The following is a 21,375-nucleotide window of genomic DNA, read 5'->3' on the forward strand; positions in this document are numbered from 1 at the left end:
ACATTTTCTGTTCCTTACGTGAAGCAACGGCATTGAAATTCATTGCAGGCTCCTTTCCCAATCAGACACAATTCACAACCCTCAAGGCAGACTTAAAGACTATTATTTCTTCCTTAAGAGGACCAGCTCGATTTACACAGTTTTTATTATAGCTCTTAAAAACCCACCTGGCAAGGAATGTTTCATTTGTCCCTCTTCCTGTCCCGCCCCTATCTTTCAATCCATTTTGTAGTGGAGAGGTTGGGCTCCACCCTACTGAGAAGGGAGCATATTCCACAGCTTTACTGGAGACAGTGGCGCTACAAGGGAGGGTGATGGAGGCAAGCCACCCTGGTGATGCACCCAGAATGCAGCGACACATCACACTGCTCTTTGGCAATCTCCAGCCCACTAGCTTTCTTGCTGTGATGTTTTCGCTGCTCACAAGTGTAAACACTAAGTGACAGGAGCCGAAAATTGCTGAAGAGAGGTAGTCTGGAGGTTGAGGGCAATGTGATTACGTAATCATGTCACCTCAGAACTTCCAAATTGTGGAGCTCCTTCAGGTAAGTGGCACCCACCTCATGGATGCCTCTGACAGTTTGGACAGAGCCCCAGTGGTGTTGCTAGGGGAGTGTGGAGTGTGTGGATTGCACTGGGAGATACACAGATGACACCATAACTGGCCAAAACTGTGAAATTTTGGTATTTTCAAATTATACATCAAACGATATATGATGGTATTATGTAATGCAGAATACAATGAAACAAATGGCACTGAGATATCTGAATAGCCACCGAGTAGATGGGGCTCGTCAGCCTGGGAAGGCAGCTCATCTGAGAGAAGGAAAACTCTGATCCCACACCTCCACTGCCTTGTGGCTACATCCAGTTATGGAAAAGGCTTCAGGAGTCAACCTGGAGGCAAAATCCTGAGCCGGAGTCCCTGAGGCAGTTCATGGCTGAACACAGTCACGTTCTGGCAACTCCTGCGACACCGCTGGAACCAACCGTATTGGCCTCTGCCTTTCCATTGGACCATTTCAGCGACGTGGAGAGGGGGGATTTGCTGCATGGGTAACAGCCTATCCTCCATACCTACTTTACCCAGGCTTCGTGCACTGGAGAGGACACTCTGTTCCAGAACCACCATTCAGAGCGTGACACCATAGTCTTCCGAGACTGAAGGATGCCAACTCAAATGTTATGGCCAAATAACCAAAAAAGGAAAACACAACTGCCTTGTGTAATAAAAAGTGGATTCCTTTAACTCAAAACTGACCAATGAGACTGAGAGTTCCGAGAGCCAATGAGGTGTTACTATGACACGGCAGGGAACCAATATGGTGTTGGTATAATCCAGCTTTCATTTCAATGTATCAAAGCTTATACTAGAATTCTGATTCAGTTGTGTCAGTTCCATCAAGTTGGCCACTATTTTTTTGTTGGGTAATGATTTGTTGGGTGACCTGTACTGTTTCCTATTAAAATAGAGAAATTAAAATAGTGAATAGTGGTTACACCAATCCTAGTGATGCCACTGCATTTAGGTTATGCCTATCATATTGTAATTTACTCTGCATGGTCTGGTACAGGAGGAGGTCCATCATGGGGGTGACACAATGAGCTTTTGCACCGGTTGACACAAACCCTGGTGACACCGATGCAGGGCCCCGCTCCAGTTCTGCTTTAAAGGCCTAGCCATCTGGCGCAGTGATTAGCGTGCTGAACTAGGGTGGGGGAAATCCAAGTTCACATCTCCAGTTTGCATACTGGATGATTTGGGGCCAGGCAGTCTCTCAACCCAAACTTATCTCATAGGACCAGTAGTGTCGGTAGGGGCGTGCAGCTCATCCCGAGAAACACACACGGGGGCGGTGATACCACCACTGGTCAAAATTTTCAAAATCTTGGTATTTTTGAATAATACCATCACGTTGCATCATTTGATGCGCATTTTCATGCAGAATGGAATAGAACAAACTATGCTGAAATATCTCTATTCCAGGGGTGTCCAAAGTTTTTGGCAGGAGGGCCACATCATCTCTCTGACACTGTGTCGGGGGGCCGGGGAAAAAAAGAATTAATTTGCATTTAAAATTTGAATAAATTTACATAAGTATACATAAATGAATATATTAAAGATGAGCTTATATGAATGAATGAAGGTCTTGCAATAGCTCAAGGCCTATAAAAGTCCTGGCACAAAGCAAGACCAGACTTTCCTCCACTTCCACTGCTGCATAACAGATGTGAAACAGCAAGCAGTGGAGGGAGCCCTCATTCCACAGCTCATGGGAGAGGTCAAGCAGTCGCCCTCACGCTGAAAGTAGTTGCGTCGGGCCAGTGCAGGCTCCAATGAACCTTTGGAGGGCCAGAGGCTCATTGGAGACCAGGGGCTCCCTGAGGGCCACATTGGGAGTCCTTGAGGGCCGCAAGTGGCCCCAGGGCCGGGGTTTGGGCACCCCTGCTCTATTCTATCGAAAGTTATAGCCATAAAAACCAATAGGGGGTGGGATGATGGAGCATCACCGTGTCCACTGCCTAGGGCAATCCCCTGCCCATTGCATGAGAGGAGGTCCATCCTGTGGGTAATGCACTGGCCTCCCACACTGGTGTTGCAAACCCTAGTGACGCCACTTCATAGGGCTATTGCGAGGATACGCTGGGAGGGGAGAATTAAATATGCCTCCTAGAGGAATGGCAGGATAAAAATGCAAATTATAATAATAGTGGCGGCGGCGGCGGCGGCCTTGTGCTATTAGTAAGACCTGGTGAGAACAAAAAAGACAGCTCAGGTCATTGTTTCAACAAAAGAGACAAAGGGGAGCACTCAGAATTTGCTTCATTCCCAGGGCGCCTTGTGGGGATGAGAAATACAGAGTCTCCATATTGTCTTGACCACTTATTGGTGACTCTAGCTCTTGATGCACCTTCAAACAGAGGCAATCCTCACTGTGTTCTGTCTTGCTGCTGCTTCCCAGCATTCCCTGTTGTCCTTCCATGATGTGCCTGGAGAAAATGGACCCCCCTTCCAAAGAGACTGGCTCTTCTCCCTGAATCCATAGAAACGTCCTCTCACCTGACAGCTCTGCCCCTTCCCGTCTCCAATTTCTGGCTCCTTCCTTGTTGTGTTTGGCCTTGCATTGCCATCATGTTAAGTGGTGGCACTCTGGGACGGTCTGGGCCATTCTTTAGGAAGGCGGAAACCAATATTAAGGCCACAAGGAAGGGGTGAGAGAGTCTGGGACTGGGTGATGACCCAGGGCAGGCAGCACCCTGTTACCCCAACTTCCTTGTGACTAGCAGCCATTGGCTACTCACTGGAGGAAGGGTTGCCAAGTAGGAGATTATGATTTCCTGCTTGGCTTAAGGCTTGGTGCCTCATGTCTCTGAGTGGGATAAAGGGGGGATGAGACCAGAATATGCCTAGGAAAATCAGGATCGCTCCTCTAACTGATGCAGCCTACTATCCCTTCCAAATGGGCTTTGCAATGAATGTGTGCAGGCCTGCCTTGGAAGCAGACTTGAGAAAAATATAAAAGGGGCAAGCTGAAACAGCAAGGAGATCTCCCTTGTTGCAGTACAACAAGAGAGACATTCATCATACACACAGCAGGGCATCATTAGATGCCACGTAAACAGCAAACCTAACAGAATTACAAGACGGGCAGAACTGACAAGTTAGCCTGTGCTTGGTACGCACAGTCATGAATATGACGTTTGAGTAGCAAACTTTGTACAGGAGCAACTTACGGTACACTGCTCCTGGAAAATACCACCCATCTTTTGGATTACATCGATACCAGCAAATTAACAGTTTCCCAAGTGTCATAGCAGAGGGCAATTGCAGCTTGCATTCTCCTTAGGACTAGATGACAAACGAGTCCCCAAACCCATTCAGTGACACATTGGTGATAGCCAAAAGACTCTGGAGATTTCTTTTCAGAAGATGAGCGCAGCCATTCACTGCAGCTGTTCAGAAACCAGGAGAAAATCCAGTGCAAACTAGTAGCAAGCCCATCCATCAAGCTGCAGACAAGCAAATAATTGTCCTCTCAACATAAGCAACTTGTTAAATATACCTTCTGGAGACACACGGTTATCTTTATGTTATGGAAGAAAACAATAACCCTTCCAGTACCTGATTTCGCCTTCTTTAATGTGATTTTCAAGTTCTTCAATAAATCTCTCTCCTCGTGTCCAGTAGATCATGGGACCTGATTCTCCACTAAACCCAAAAAATGCTTTGCAGGCAACAGTTAGCGGCTGACCTGAGAAAAACACAAGGCAGGGAAATTAGATAGATGGTTCCCAAGACAACAATGAACTGGGAAACATTCTGCTTTTTTAAAAACGGTTTTCATTAAGGTTTCTCGATACTAAACTGGATTTGGGGGGGGGGGGATGGCAGTTTCCTTGGAAGGAAAGGTCCCCTGTGCAAACACCAAGTCATTACTGACCCTTGGGTTGATGCCGCATCTGCAATACTTTCTTGGCAGACTATAAATGGTCTGGTGTTCTTTTGCATCTTTTTAGATTGTGAGCCCTTTTGGGACAGGGAGCCATTTAGTTATTTGATTTTTCTCTGTAAACCACTTTGTGAACTTTTAGCTGAAAAGCGGTATATAAATACTGTTAATAATAATAATATAAATGGGGGGGTTGTCATTGCCTTCCCCAATCACATTATCTTTCCCCCAGCAAGCTGGGTACTCATTTTAACAACCTCAGAAGGATGGAAGGATGGAAGGCTGAGTCGACCTTGAGCCCGCGACCTCAGATCCCAGCTTCTGCTGGGATCGACCTCAGGTCGAGGGGAGAGTTCTCGGTTGCAGTTCTGTGATCTGCCACTCTGTGCCACATGAGGCCTTATGGTCCTTTCCTTAGAGCTGCGATTTTCAACCTTTTTCATCTCACGACACACTGACAAGGTGCAAAAATGGTCAAGGTAAACCATCAGTTTTTCGACAATTGACAAGGCACACTGTGTTGTGGCATGGGGATCACATCTGCCAATGGCCCTATTAATAATAAATGACTTTCCCCCAAACTCCCACAGCACACTTGTGGATCATGTGCAGCCCACCAATGCGCCAGGCACACTGGTTGAAATTCCTTGCCTTAGAGCTTATGAACATGTCAAATGAAACCACTGGCTATCCAGTCTCATTATGTCGGACATAAGACAGTTCTGACTGTCTTGGCCTTGGCGGCAAGGCAAAGACCTCACCTGCAAATATCCCCCTCCCAAACCAGGATGTGGGGCCAAACAGCAATGCCTGCCCTCAGGAGGTCAAGGTGCCAGGCAGTTCTCCCCACAGACAGAGGCTCGATGGCCGTTAGAAGCCTTGATAGCACTGCCCTCCTTCCTTGCGGATGTTAGAGGCAGTTCTAAAGCCTTGGTAATTCACATTTACTTTTTAATTACGTTTAGATTCCATCTTTTTTTGCTGTCAAACTCAAGCTAGTGCAGATAGGGTTTCTGGGCAGCCTCATATCAAGGCACTGATCAGAACTGGCCTTGTTTGCAGAAGTAAAGGTTACTGAATTGTATGCCTTCCAGCCATGCCTTGGGCACATCCACAATTCATCCTTTAAGTGCTAGCCTGAAGCTCGAAAGATTGCTTTTGCAGAAAGACACTTTTCCAGAGCTATTAGCTGCATCCAAGTACATGTGTTGTATTGTTCCAATTACTGCACAAGACTTAAGCATATATAACTGAAGTCAGGTTTACACATTCCAAAGGGCCAATGCAGCAAAAACAATGAATCTTATAGCACCTTAAAGACTAATAACCCATTCATTTCAACCTAAGTGTTTGTGGAGTACAGTCCACTTTGTCAGATGCATGAAGACACACACACCCACCCACCCACCCACACTCACACACACACACACACACACACACACACACACACAGGGTGATAAAAAAGTTATAAAAGTTAGGATCAAAGAGCTGAGGGCTGGAAGAGGTTCATCAGTGCATTACAGGTGGGGCATCAGTATCTGCAGGGGATTCATTCTTGGACCCCCCCCCCCCATTGATTCCAAAAATTGCAGATAAACAAATATGAAATTTTGGGCCCCTTAAGCCCTTCAAATTGTCCCTTAAGTCCCCCCTGGAGGGATTTCTGAAGCCTGCAGAGGCTGTGCACATCTGCCTGTGGCTTCTGAGGGCTTCAGAATGGCCATTTTGGCTGGAAAAAAAACACACACTACTTCCAGTTTCACAAGGGAAACTAGAAGTGATGTTTTTATGCCATATAAAGCATTCTGAGGCCTGGGGAAGCCCTCCAGGGAAAGCCCCCAGGCCTCAGAATGCCTTGAAAGGCATAAAAAAGTCAGTAGCATTTTTTTTAACCAAAACGGCCATTATGAAGCCCTTGGGAAACCAGAAGTTTTTTCAACTTTAGGAGCCATTCTCAGGCCTGCAGAGGCCAGGGGCAGATGCGTCCTTCAGAAAACCCTTCAGATGGGACTGGAGCACAGCTCTGGTCCCCTTCAGAGGGTTCAGGTGGGGCTGTGTCTCGTTCAACAAGAGTCCAGTGAACCGGTTTTGAGCCAGATCTGCAGATGTAAAATCTACGGATAAACAGGCTCCACCTGTATTATGTAAAGTAATGATGACCACCATTAAATGTCAGCAGCAGAAGAAAGGGTCAAATCCAGCCATCCATTTGCTATCACTGCTTCTGCCCATGAAAGAACATTCAGGGCCCTATCCTATCCAACTTCCTAGCACCAATGCAGCCGTAATACAGACCCACAGTAAGGGGGCAACTGTTCCCGTACCTCGAGTAGCCTCTGTGATTGCCCCACCACCATGGGATGCAGTGTATACCCCATTAACACAACTGCATGACCGCTGGAAAGTTGGATAGGATTGGGCCGTCAGTCACCAGCAACCATGGGATGAACCACCAATTTTCCACCCCAAATCATTTTCTATGTGAAGATCCTTACATCTGCTACAATTCTGTATTGTAGTGTTGTATGCTGTGGTAATGTGATTAGTTTCCCCCACTGACAATCTATTTCATTTTGCTGATTTTAGATTCAGTGCTTGGAGTCTGCTCTTAACTGGTATAAAACAGGAAGACAAATGGAAGCACTCTGGCAAAGGATATTTATTAAAAACTCTCAAACCACACTAGCCTTGTCTAAGCTCTTGTGCCACAGTTTGCCCAGAAATAATGAAGATCTATTTTTAAAATATCCATTTTACCAATCGCTTGTTTTGTGTGTGTCTGTACAGTTCATACAGTATTTTGACTTTAATGGAAAAAAGGCACTTAAAACAACATGCAAAAGGAAAAAAAAACCAAGCTGAGGCCAATCAAAATTGACAGTATATGCTTTTCAAGTAGCACCTCATGCTGGGCAGTAAGTACCTGCTGAATAGCTAGGGCTGGATGTTCTCCATTCACCAACGCTGCAAGATTTCTTAAAAACAAATGAACGAACGAACGAAAAAAAATGAAAATATTCCAGAGAGACAGCAAATTTCTACAAAGGCTGAGTAAGTTTCTTGAAGAAATTAACAGGGTTATAAGAAATATATTTATATATCAATAAAATAATAGTTAGAATTCAAATTGCTCTAGAAATTGTTATTTCTATATGTTTATGGGTCAATTCTCCCTAAAATTCCCATTCTTCAATGGTCTTTCAGTGCTGAGTTGAAGAAAGAAAAGTTAATAGTGTAAATTCCATCCATTTTTACTTAGAGATAAGTACTCCTGATTTCAGTTTGACTTATTCCTGCATAAACATGGTTCAGACTGGGCTGTAAGCTGCACTGGAAATACTAGCTTTGTAGTATATAATTTTTGATATAGTCACTTGGTGATTCAGTCTAGAGCAGGGGTGCTCAATAGGTGGATCGCGATCTACCCGTAGATCGCGAGGCAAAATGAGTAGATCGCGGAGTGCCGACCCCCCCTTCAGGTGCCTCTGGGAGGAAATGCCGGGAGTAAGGCCCATTGTACTCAATGGGGCTTACTCCCAGGTAAGTGTGGCTAGGATTGCAGCCTCACAGCCTAATCCTAGGCATGTCTACTCAGGAGTAAGTCCTGTTATACTCAGTGGGGCTCAAGGTACACCAACATACATTGTACACATAAATGTTATATGTTATGATGGCGCGAACATTGTAAAAAAAACTCTGGTAGATCTCCGTGCCTTGCTGGGTTTCAAAGTAGCTCTCGAGCCAAAAAAGTGTGAGCACTCCTGGTCTAGAGCAATGCAATTTCACAATTTCTAGCTTTCAGGGATCTTTCCCACACTGAGAGATCCACAGAGGGACCTCTAATTTGTAGTAGAATTCCTATGTATTGCAGACAGTTCTAGGAATCCTTGGTTCACGTGGGATACTAGCCAGAGCTGTTTACATCATTTGTGTAAACTGAGAGTTTTCTATAAGGTACAACGTCACACTTCTGTGTGGATGTGCACCAAGAAGCAAAATCTGCAGAGGAAGAACACATGTAGAAGATTCTCGGTTCCATCCTCAACATCCTCCAAGGAAAGACTCCAATCTGAGACCCTGAGGGCTCCCACAAATCAGTGTAGGCAACACTGAGCTAGACACACCAATGGTTTGATGCAGGTTAAGGCAGCTTTAGATCATGGACAAGGTGACTTTCTGGGGGCCTGATCCAGAGCCCTGCACACCAGCTCACAGCTGGTGCACACTGTCGCAAACATTAGGCACATTTGTGAGCCCTTACCATGGGCCCAGCGCTGGAGCTAGCCCAGTGCAAGCCCGCGCTGGGCCAGCTCCAGTGCTGGGCCTGCGTTCCATCGCCTGGCCAGACTGCCTGGCAGTGGAGAGGTGAGTGGGGGTGTGGGGGTAGACGGGGAGGAGGCATTCCGGGATGGGGGAATGTAGGGGAGGGCGGGGAGGAGGCATTGCAAAGGCAGGGAGTAGGGAGGGAGGGGGCGGGACTGGTGGACCTGATTCTGAGCCCTATATGGGACTGCATGGTCCAATACGGGAATCTCAGATTCTGCGGCAGCTCCAGAGCTTCCATAGTAGCCCCATTGTGGAGCTGCTTCCCTTACCAGTGGGAAGGGGACAAAAGTCACTTTTTCCCCAAGGAGCTGCTGGCGGCTAACTGATTGTGTACTGGATACCACAGTGGCCATTTTGGCACCACGGCAGCCCCAAGTGCCGGGAAGCTCAGGTTTGGGCTGTGGGACACTTGTCTGTTGTTTCTAAGGATATACCCCGACAGGCTCCTGAAGAATCCTGGGGTTCCCTAGAACACAAAGTTTGAAAAACACTGAACTGAACACATTTATTTACATCAAGCTAAAATAAGGAACATGCCTTTACAATGGTCCTCCAAAGAAGATAGTTCTACAGTTACAAGTTCTCAGTTTGCAGCACTGATATTTCAAAGATACAGCTGTGGCTTCCTCCTCCAGATCTAGGCTGGGGAGCCACAGTCCGAATTGGGCTTTACCCTCAAATGTGGTGTGCAAGCAGTTGGGTTCCGCCCCTGGCTCTGTGGACTAGGGTCTACCACATGAAACAGGACCCCAAAGGATGCAGCTTGCTCAACAGTGCTTCCCAGAAGAGATGATGTATGGGCAGGAGAGACGCTGGGTGACAACAGTCTATGCCACAACTCCACTGCCAGGAACCACTCGGGGTTCTGTTTGCAGAGCAACTTCTTGGGAAGCTGATGCTGCTGATGTGGCTGTGGCATTATCCCCTGGGGGCTGGGGATTAGAATAGGCCCTCAGTTTGGCTGTACTTGTCGTATGAGGCGACTAAACAGCCACCGGGTAGATGGGACTCGTCAGCCTGGGAAGGCAGCTCAACTGAGAGAAGGAAAGCTCTGATTCCAAACCTCCACTGCCTTGTGGCTACATCCAGTTATGGAAAAGGCTTCAGGAGTCAACCTCGAGGCAAAATCCGGAGCCGGAGTCCCTGAGGCAGTTCGTGGCTGAACACAGTCACGTTCTGGCAACTTCTGCGACGCCGCTGGAACTCTGTATTGGTCTCTGCCTTTCCATTGGACCATTTCAGCGACGTGGAGAGGGGGGATTTGCTGCATGGGTAACAGCCTATCCTCCATACCTACTTTACCCAGGCTTCACGCACTGGAGAGGACACTCTGTTCCAGAACCACCATTCAGAGCGTGACACCATAGTCTTCCGAGACTGAAGGATGCCAACAAGACTGTGGCTGCATTAGTCCAGACAAGGGAAAATGCTCTTTGTTTACCTTCCTACATGAAGGAGCTTGCGCTTCTTGTGTTTGAGGGAGACGGGGCACGTAGCACACAATCTTTTGATACATCCCATTGAGCAATTTCAAAATTGGCAATGTCACTTCCAAGCGCACAAAGGTTCTGCGTCCCAGTTCACGGTCTCTCTAGCTGTCCACGGTTTCACATGCAGTTTAATTGCATTGTGTATTAGAGAAATGCAGTGAGTACCACTCCGGTTTTAATTACTTTTCTTCAATATCTCCTTCAAGTTTATCTAATTAAGCATCAAGGGCCTACAAGTACTCACGGTCTCTTCGTTTCAGATCAATGTCCCTTTCGGCGGGTGCTGCAGTCACAAGTTCAGCCCAATAGTTAAAGAAGCATCGGAAGGGAAATGAGGAGAAAGCCAGTGTATTCCTGATGAATTAACATTTAATAGGATATTTCAAGTGGGAAAAAAAGGAAAGGAAGGCTGAATGGAATGTTAGAACATCATTAATTCTCCTCTTTAAACTAGGGTCACCTTGATACATTAAAGCTCCTGGTTCCAAGCTGGAAGCATCTTCCTTAGCTTTTTTCTTTTATTCTGTCAATCAGAGCTGTTTGTTGTAAACTCCGGCTGATAAGATCTCAACTTGCCTACCGAATGGCTGGAGTGACTTCTGATGGCGAGATTGCATTATCCACATTATAGCAGGGGCACTTGGCCAGAGACTTTCACAGCATGTGCCAAAGCCATTCATAAGGAACAGAAAGGAAGTGCTGTCAAGCTGGCATCCATGTGAGAAATCATAAGGCAGATCTTAGCTGGAACAAAATTTCCCCTGATTTCAGTAAAAATCCTCACCATGGCCTCGGGATGGGTCAGAAAGAATTCTGTAACACCCTGCCACAACTTTGTAGTGCTTGTGTGCTGTTCTAGCTCTCTGTCATTGGTTGGTATTACTGAAAACTTAGGTGTGTTTAATGGAAGGACACAAAAACATGCATACAGTATAATGAATAATTATTATTACAGATTAGGAATGATTATTTATGACTTTTCAGCAGCAAAAGATCACAAAGGGCGCAATCCTAACTTGCGCTGGAAATAAGGCAGGCCAGCGGACCTGTTTCCCCTTACCCCGAGTTGGGCTGCAGCAGCCCCAATGGGTCTACTTGGTTCTGCGCCACCTGATGAGGTGGCACAAATATGTGAAGCCCGGCACTGCCCTGGGCCGCCCAGGAATGGGGTCAGGATTCAGTATAACTGCCAGGTCCTCGCCCCACCTCCTATTCCCCAACCACCTATCCACAATCCTGCCCACTCCCCGCCCTCCCCCCACCCTCAGACGCCTCTGTCCCGCCTCTTTCCCATCCTCCCATGTCCCTCCCAGACCCTTGCATCAGCTGAGATTGTTGATGCAACTCACCTATTCCCTTGGGCCTGTGTTGGCGCAGGAGGCCAGCACACAGACATGCGCTGGCCTATGTCCCTTGGAGTGGTGCAAAAGCGTTTTATGGCACTTTTGTGACATTCCTGGGCTGGCGCAAGGGACTTGTATCAGCCCAACTGCAAGTTTGGATTGGGCCCAAAGTGGTTTACATTGCTATATATGAGCCCAATCTTATGCCTGTCTACTGAATCTCATTATAGTAAATGGGACTTACTCCCAGCTAAGAGTGGATAGGACTGCAGCCTAAATAGTTTCTAGTCCTTGGTAAAAAGAAGGCACATACTTGCTTGGCACCAGGGTTAGGAAGCTAAACAAAGATAATGGGCGTGGCGGCGCAAGTGGGGGTTGCATAGAGAACTGCATATAACCGGATCTGCAGAAACAGCCAATATATTATTATGCCCATAGTACAGACCAAGGTTGAGAGGGAGTGCCTAATCCACCTAGCTTGTTCACGGCACAGATGAGATTTGAACTGGGGAAGTCCCTATTCACAACTTGGTTCTTTAGCCATTACATTACACCAGCTTCTTATTAGCATTCAGTTGGTGCTAATTAAGGAATTACCCCAGGATCCTTTAAAAAAAAATAAAATTCTGTGCAGTCTGTCACCTCCAGTGTAACTCCTTTCAAGTGCCAAAGAAACTCTGCCAAAACTTGCCTTCTGCTTGCAAAGGATATTTTAAAAGAGAACCACAAAGATCGGCAAATGAGGAAACAAAGAGAAGCAAACCCACGGATGTTGAAATCCTGAGCGTGCCAAAGGCAGATAGAGATGATCTTCCAGAGACACAGTTTGACATGGGGGGGGGGGGGCCTGTCTTCTTCCCCAAGACCCACAACCACATGCAAGAATTCCACACTCCTAACCTCCAGTGGAAATGAAGTTACATTCATAAACTTCTTATTCTTGCCTCTCCTTCCCCCCTGCCCTCCAATAACTTCTTCCTTGCCACCCACACTGTTAGATTATAATTACCTAGGAGCAGGGATCTGCCTTTTGCTGATACAGGTCCAGCCTTGTTATACACTGATTTTTTATACACAGATTTGACTCAACGTGAATGGCCTCTGCAAATAAGAAGGAATGTGCTGATCCCTGGAGAAGGGGAAAATGCACCCCTTTAAAATCACAGTTTAAAAAACTGCTTTTTACTGTTGCAGAGAGACAGTCATACAAGTGATTACAGGTATAACCTAAGCATCCACAGATTTTTCTCAGCTGATGAGAAGGGCCCTTTAAATTAAAGGAAAACAGTCCTTTAATAATGCCAGAGAGGGCAGCCAGCTGACAATCCAATCACTCTCATTCTCTCTGCAGGCTTCACTCCTCCCTTCCCCCTGAGCACGGCCTCTGAAAAGAATTTTATCAGGGGGTACAAAGTTTCTTTTGGGCCCCTTTCCAAAGGAGGAGGGGGGCAATGGGGCAGGCAGAACAGGGGGCCAAATAAGCTGGGGAAGGGTGCTGACAGCCAAAACAGTCTTTGGAGCCCAGTTCTACCAGGCTTCTTGATGCAGAGCCCAGTTCTATCCAACCAAGCGGCACAGGCAGCTAGATATAGTAATATGGAAAACCAGACACACTCCTAAGTCTCTCTAAAATCTTTGAAATATAGAAAATCCATTGCAGAAAATTAGCATCATCAGGCTTGCACTAGAATGGACAGTGTGCTGTGTGCACCAAAATGAACTTCTGCAGCAGCTGTAGCCCGAGCCCCTATACCAGCCATTGTCAACCACTGTGCCATGGCACATTGGTGTGCCGTGAGTGGTTCACAGGTGTGCCACAGGAATTTGGGGGAAAGTCATTTATTAGTAGGGCCAATGGGGATGTGTGCCTTGGCAATTATCAAAAACCTGATGGTGTGCCTTGACAATTTTAGTGCCTTAACAGTGTGCCATGAGATGGAAAAAGTTGAAAATCGCTGCCCTCTACACTCCTTCAAAGTCCAGCTGAAATGTCTGCGTGACTTCCTCTTTGCCGACGATGCAGCTATCACTATCCACTCTGCCAAAGATCTCCAGCAGCTCATGGATCGTTTTAGCAAGGCCTGCCAAGATTTTGGACTGACAATCAGCCTGAAGAAAACACAGGTCACGGTTCAGGATGTGGTTCAGGATGTGGTTCAGGATGTGGACTCACCTCCCTGCATTACAATCTCTGCGCATGAACTGGAGGTTGTCCATGACTTTGTGTACCTTGGCTCAACGATCTCCGACACTCTTTCTCTCGATACTGAGCTAAACAAACGCATCGGTAATGCAGCTACCACGTTTTCCAGACTCACAAAGAGAGTCTGGTCCAACAAGAAGCTGACGGAACATACCAAGATCCAGGTCTACAGAGCTTGCGTCCTGAGTACACTTCTGTACTGCAGCGAGTCATGGACTCTTCACTCACAACAGGAGAGGAAACTGAATGCTTTCCACATGCGCTGCCTCCGACGCATTCTCGGCATCACCTGGCAGGACAAAGTTCCAAACAACACAGTCCTGGAACGTGCTGGAATCCCTAGCATGTATGCACTACTGAAACAGAGACGCCTGCGTTGGCTCGGTCATGTCGTGAGAATGAATGATGGCCGGATCCCAAAGGATCTCCTCTATGGAGAACTCGTGCAAGGAAAGCGCCCTACAGGTAGACCACAGCTGCGATACAAGGACATCTGCAAGAGGGATCTGAAGGCCTTAGGAGTGGACCTCAACAAGTGGGAAACCCTGGCCTCTGAGCGGCCCGCTTGGAGGCAGGCTGTGCAACATGGCCTTTCCCAGTTTGAAGAGACACTTGGCCAACAGTCTGAGGCTAAGAGGCAAAGAAGGAAGGCCCATAGCCAGGGAGACAGGCCAGGGACAGACTGCACTTGCTCCCAGTGTGGAAGGGATTGTCACTCCCGAATCGGCCTTTTCAGCCACACTAGACGCTGTTCCAGAACCACCTTTCAGAGCGCGATACCATAGTCTTTTGAGACTGAAGGTTGCCAACTACACTCCTTCATGGTTATGGGATCCAGAAGCCAAAAAGCTACTATAGCAGGCCAGTTTCCTCCCAGATTTGATTCTGTTAGGGAAGGTCATGGATGCATTCCTGGGCCTGGTGTGCATGGCTTGTAGCAGCAGTTGCCACTTCATGGCTGTGGTTGTGCCCCCAGCATCATGTGCAGGCAGTGAGATTGGAAAACATAATATCCCAAGAACTATCTGGGCCCCCTCCTTTGGTTCCTGGGCCCCCTTTCTGACCTTGGCCGGGGTACAAATTACCCCCTTTATCCCCCTCTCCTAGGCCCTACCCCTGAGCATGTGAAAGAAGTCTAAATTGCAGTGATTATCACCTTCTCCATTCTTGCTGGGGCTCCTGGTGAAGGGAGGGATTGCTGTCTCCTAGTGAAGCCTAAGCTCCTGGAGAGAGACTGATTGACGCTGTGTGCATTACAATGGTCAGCAAGGCTGTTTTTAAATCAGCAAAGAAACTTTGTTTTTTAAATAGATTTGCTATAGTGTATTTTTTGCCATCCATGTGAGTTCTTGGAACAGAACCCTCGCGAATAATGAGACTCAACCTGTATTACTCTGTGAAGCATCATGTACATTTATTATTATTACTAATAAAACTGTCCTGCTAAATAAGGTCCTCTGAGTTAATGATGGTAAAAAGTGGCAGATTCTTAACACTAGAGGTCACTCTTGCAATCCAAGAACAAAACAGACCAAGGTACTGAAAGAAATCATACTACACAGGGTTGCCTTTTTGCATGATAGGCCTGGGAACCACTTTTTCAAATGAGTCTGTTGAGACCCACCAGAAGTGATGTCATGGCCATAAGTTACATCATCAAGCAGGAAAAGTTTTAACACTCCCATACAACAAAGACAAATCTAATTGATTAAGTAAATTAAAAGTTTACAGTAAGTATAAAAATTAATTTAAAATAAAGAATGCTCCTAATCCTTCCAAATAGTTGCTGATCTGTTTAAAGACATCCCAAAGGCTGCAATACTATCCACACTTACCTGAGACAAAGCCCTATTGACTATTATTGTTAAAAGAATATACATAGTAGCCTGTTAAAAATAGATTTGTAACACTTCCCCCAATGCAGTCACATACCATGGCAGCATCAAGTCTATGAAAAATAAAATACACATTGAAATAAATGGGGATCCACTAGAAATTGGCTTGTGACCCACCTAGTGGGTCCTGACCCACAGTTTGAGAAACACTGGTTTACAGAGCTACATTGAAGAAGCACGTGTTAATCAAAGAATTAGATAGGTGATTTCTTCCCTGCTATACATAAGCAAAAACAGACTCTGCTTCCTTTACAGAAGGAGGATTTCTGCACTTTTTGTAACTGCTGAGAAACTATACTTATTATTTGTTTTAATAAAGGAGCATTAGGTAATATGACTCCTCCAACTGCAGTCCAAAGTCCAAGTCTGATGCAACTTTAAACATATTAGTTTGGCTTTCCTTTAAGAAAAAGAAAAGGGAAAAAAGCCATGAAGTGGCTAAACTATGGTGTGGGAGAGGGGGGGGGATTAATACCCATCAAAGTCCCAATCAAAGTTAGACAATGATAGCTTGAGAAATAGCAGCCACACAAGTCCAGATTCAGCTTGGGAGGGGCTATTTTGGAGAGAATAAGATTGATGGTGTAATCCTAACCCCTTATGTCAGTGCTTTCCAGCACTGACATAAGGGCAATGCAGCTCTGAGGCAAGGAAACAAACATTCCCTTACTTTGAGGAGGCCGCCATGAGTGACACCCAATTGGAAAGGGGTTAGGAAATGTAAGGGGTTAGGACTGCGCCCTAATTCTCTTGCAACACGCCATGGTCCCAGTCCATACCAAGGTTTTATCCCCTCCACCTGTGGCTGCTATTTAGTTTCACTAGTGCAGGTCTAAACAGTACAGTCCACAGATTTAACACTCATCTACTATTTGTGAGAGCAAGATCTAAAATGGAGCAAATTATTTCAGCTACTTACTTTTTGCCCCTAGCTGTGCTGAATTGTTGGTATACAGCCTTAACTATAATCCAAATGCAACAGGACCCTTCCACACTAGCATATTTTTTATTGCAACTGAAAAAAGAAGCTTGATTGCATCAAGCAAAAAAAATAATAATAATTAATAAAATTAAAAAGAATTTATCACACTGAGCCCCAGGAAAGTGCTATTCCCCTCTCCTGGCAAAAAAACAAAACCAAACCCCCAAAAAACTCCCCTTCATTTCAAACCTATTAAAACCAGGACTGAATCTCTAAAAACATGTACAAGAATTGAACCAAATGTTCTCAGCTAGAGGCAAGAATAAACTCACATTTTCTGGTTTTTTCAGAACCTCTGATGCTCTTGACTGCCAGCTCAGTGTGTTCTACCTTTCTCTGGCAAGAGCAAATGTTGGGATGTGATCCATATAGGGAAAAAAAATACATTGCTTGCTCGCACATTACCCTCATTCCTCCTACTTCTTAGATTCTAAAATGAAGACCAAGATCCCCACAGTAAGAAACAACATAGAATCCAAAACCGAGCAATGCAGAAGACAGCAGCTTTTCTGCACAACTCAGCAGAAATGCCCAAACCTTGTGCCATAAGAAAGAAATGCAAGCATTAAAAGTCAAAGTAGGAGGTTGCCTCCTGACTCCCTGCATGAATGACTGTTCTGACCCAGCCTCATTGTAATCTGCTTCCAGAAAGGGAAGTTCTCAAACTTTTTAGCCCAGGACCCACTTTTTAGAATGATAATTCCGTCGGGACTTGCCAGAAGTGATGTCATTAACCTGAAAGTGATGTCACTGCTAGAAGTGACATCATCAAGCTGGAAAAATTTTTAACAATCTTAGGGCGCAATCCTAACCAGCAGTTATGCCAGCATAGGATGCCCTGGAGGGTTGCAAATGTGCCGTAAAGCACGTTTGCACCTCTGTGGGAGGGAGCCACATCGGCACATGCAGATGCACCGATGTGGGAGGCTGGAAGATGCCTCCGCCGCGGCTCCCTTGCCACTGCTTGTGTTGGCGCGCCTGCGTCGACACAAGCCTAAAAGGTAGGCATGGAGGGGTGGGGAGGAGGCAGGAGGGGGCGTTTCTGGGTGGGGGGAGGGTGGTCCTGGGGGTGGGTGCGCGGGGAGCCAGGGGCAGGGCTGGAACCCCGCGGTTATGCCGGATCCCAACCCCTGTCCCCGGGGCGCTCTGTTCAAGCGCTTCAAGCTGCTTCGTTCTCCTCGGACTTTCGCCACCTCCAGAGGTGGCGCAGGTCCGAGGAGACCCATAGGGGCGTGCAGCCCTTACCCAGGGGTAAGGGGAAGAACTTCCCCTTGCCCCTGGCTGAGCCGCTGCAGCCAACGAACCTGAGTTGGATGCAGTGCAAGCCTCCTGGCTTGCCTGCTCCAGCGCAGGTCTGGATTGCGCCCCTAGACTGCAATCCTATCTACACTTACCCAGGAGCAAGCCCCATTGACTATCATTCTTAAAAGCATAAACATTATAGCCTGTTAAAAGTACAGATTTCCCCAAATGCAGTCACATACTATGTTGGCATCAAGTCTAATATACAAAAAATAAGATGTTGAAATGAATGGAGACCCACCTGACATTGGCACATGACCCACCTAGGGGGTCCCAACCCACAGTTTGAGAAACAGTGCCTTATGGTATTCTGAAACACATTCTTAAGAAGTTTTAAGTTCTAAAAAGTAGTTTAATCTGCTCCTCTGCACTGCCCCTCTGTTCCTTCTTTACTTCTCTCTCTCTCTCTCTCTCTCTCTCTCTCTCTCTCTCCCCCCCCCCCCGCTTCATCAAAAAGGGAAACATCTGTATCTCCCTTGTGATGGCAAAAGACTTCTGGCAGCCACTAATGCCACTGGTGGCAGGCGCAAAAGCAAAGTTTTGCTCAAATGTTCCTGTCTTGGCAAACCACCTGGTGCTCGTGGCCAGAGGAAGAAGCAACTCTTTGCTCTTGGATCCTGGGGTCAAGGGAAGCCATTCAGAATGTCAGTCTCTCATCTTTCTCCCCACCCACTTTGCCAGGATTCACCATTGTGAGGATAAAGGCCCTTTATTGTAACCACTGCATCATAAAAGTGAAAGTAAAACAACGGGAGTGGAAGCCCCAGCTGGGCTCAGGAAGCTGCAGTGACCAAGGAGGAGAGAGAATACTGTGGTCTCTGCCTTTTTCTGGCTCTTCCTTTGAGAATGCTGGCTTGGAGGAAGGGGGTGGGGATTCAAGGGACGATTCCGTGCCCCGCCCACTGCTTTTCATGGCTCCCCAGGGAGCTGCGGCTCACAATTTGGGAACCACTGCCTTACGGTTTTCTAAAACGAATTCATGGCAGTGAATTCTATAAGTTCTAAAAAGCACTTGCGTAACTTAAAGGCACATGTCCTGAGTATTTATGAACCCCTTTCAAATGTTCAAAGCAATTCACACTTTATCACGGGACATACTACAGTCAGTTAGTCAGTCATTATCCGCTTAGGGTTAGATTCCTGGAAAACCTAGTGTAGGACCTTTGAGAGGAATTTTATCAGGGGGTACAAAGTTTCTTTTGGGCCCCTTTGCAAAGAGGGAGGTGTGAAACAGAGCGGAGAAGGGTGGTGATGGGGGAGCAGAATGGGGGCAGGGAGGGGCAGAGGGGTGGAGACAGTGGAAAAGTCTTTGGAGCCCAGGTCTACCCATCCATGTGGCATTGGCAACTAGATACAGTAATACAGTAAACCAAACACACTCCTAAGTCTCTCTAAAATCTTTTAAATATAGAAAATCATGAGGAAAATTAGCATCATCATATTTAGGCTGACACTAGAATGGAAAGTGTCCTGTGCGTACCAAAACTCGCTTCTGCAGTAGCTGTAGTCTTGCGCCTGTATCCCTGAGCTCCTATACGCTCCTTCATGGTAAGCAGATCCACAAGTCAAGCAGCTACTGCAGCAGTATAGCTTCCCCCCAGACTTGACACTGTGTTAAGGAGTGTCATGTATGCATTCCTTGACCCAGCATATATAGCTTGCCAGTAGCTGCAGCCACATGCTAATGGCAGTGTTCCCAGCATCCTGAGGGCAAAAAGTCTGAGTAGACAGGAAAATGTAAGATCCCAGGAAATTTCTGGGCTCCCTTCTTTGGCTCCTGGGTCCCCCTTTTGACCCTGGGCCAGGGTACAAAATACCCCCTTTACCCCCCTCTCCTAGGCCCTGCCCTAGTGGATAGCGAATTCGCAGGTAATGAACCCTTGATCCTATACGATCAATGGGGTTAGGTACAAGGGTACCTTGGGGGGGAGAAGAACCTTCCCTGCCATCAGAAGAATCTAGCAGAGCTTCTCAGGAAGCCAGCAAAGTGCAGCAGGAAGTGCCAAAATATCTCTGAATGCTGCAGAGAACTTCCAGAGGCTGCATGGACTGTCAGAATGGTGCCCGTGATCAGCATAGATGCCTTTAAAATGGTTGGTGGAAGCTCCCGCCAGCCATTTTAAAGGGGTCAGTGCTAGTCACAGGCAGGGCCTCTGAGAGGAATTTTAGCAGGGGCACAAAGTTTCTTTTGGGCCCCTTTGCAAAGGGGGAGAGGTGAAAGAGTGGAGGAGGGTGGTGATGGGCAGGCAGAATAGGGGCAAAGCAGGGTGGGGGGAGCGTAGAGACAGCTGGAAGTCTTTGGAGCCCAGGTCATGTGGCATCATTAGTGTCCCCAGCATCCCATGTGGGCAATAAGTCTGAATAGATAGGAAAATGTCAGATCCCAGGAAATTTCTGGGCCCCCCTTCTTTGGCTCCTGGGCCCCCCTTTTGACCCTGGGCCCGGGTACAAATTACTCCCTTTACCCCCCTCTCCTAGGCCCTGGTCACAGGTGCCATTCTGAAAGTCCCTGCGGCTTCTGGCAGATAATGAGAAGAGAGGGGCAGATAACGAGAGATAGGTAGCGATTCTGCCCCTTGCGGACATACAAATTTGCATATAAAGAGAACTGACTGTAGTAAGTTTTGCAAGCATTAAAATGTTCCTCATATTTCAGGTGGGGTCGTGTAGGGGGCCCAAAGCTAAAAGAAGACTATTCTATGTGGATTAGGTAAGCCAATCACACCTGGCAAGAGATCTGAACTTGGGGGGGTAATGAGAAATGAGTGTGAGATTATTCAGCTGAGAAGCTGTGAATGCAAATTGATAAAACGAAGCCCTTGCTTCCGCACAGCAGAGCTGAAAGAGATAATAAAGCCACTTTAGAGTGAAAGAGACTCATCTTCTCTGCCTTCCAGCCTTGTTAGATCAGCTTAACAATATCCCTGCATATTTCTGGGAGATGCTCACTTGCTCTTCCCCCAACCCAAGCTCAGCCAAACAGCACTAGAAAGGCAGGCAGACCCGAAACGTTTGCCTGCATTTTTCAACCATCGTTATGAGTTAGCTAAGTGCAAATGGCATTTGGGCAGCTGGGCTGATGTGTGTAAAAAAGGAAGAAACCGCCGGTATATGATGGAGTTTCACTGAGCAACCTTCAGCCTGCATTCCTGCACTCTCTTTTTTCCCCTGCTTCTGAAGCCATTCTTTAACAATTAGCAAACACACTCTCACAAGGAGTCTTTGGCAAGAGACACAAACGTGCAAATGAGCATGTGCTTGCTTGTCCCGCTTTGACCCACTCTGTTCTGTGGCTTAGCAACGCTAGTCATTTGATGTGCACAGAAAAAGGAAGCTTTCTGAGGAGCTTGGCTGGTCTCACAGGCCAACATAAGAAAAGCCTA

The 21,375-nt window shown here is 46.8% G+C and overlaps 1 protein-coding gene across 1 annotated transcript in view; it reads right to left on the reverse strand.

Moving 5' to 3' along the window:
• The window catches only part of IL1RAPL2 (interleukin 1 receptor accessory protein like 2), a 516,704-nt gene that overhangs the window by 25,601 nt on the left and 469,728 nt on the right, over positions 1-21,375 (reverse strand). Inside the window, exon 6 of the mRNA XM_066640153.1 lies at positions 4,124-4,253. Within this exon, the coding sequence (XP_066496250.1) occupies positions 4,124-4,253 (130 nt within the window). The remainder of the gene's footprint in view (positions 1-4,123; positions 4,254-21,375) is intronic.

Source organism: Tiliqua scincoides, chromosome 12, assembly GCF_035046505.1.
Source record: "Tiliqua scincoides isolate rTilSci1 chromosome 12, rTilSci1.hap2, whole genome shotgun sequence".
Classification (NCBI taxonomy): domain Eukaryota; kingdom Metazoa; phylum Chordata; class Lepidosauria; order Squamata; family Scincidae; genus Tiliqua; species Tiliqua scincoides.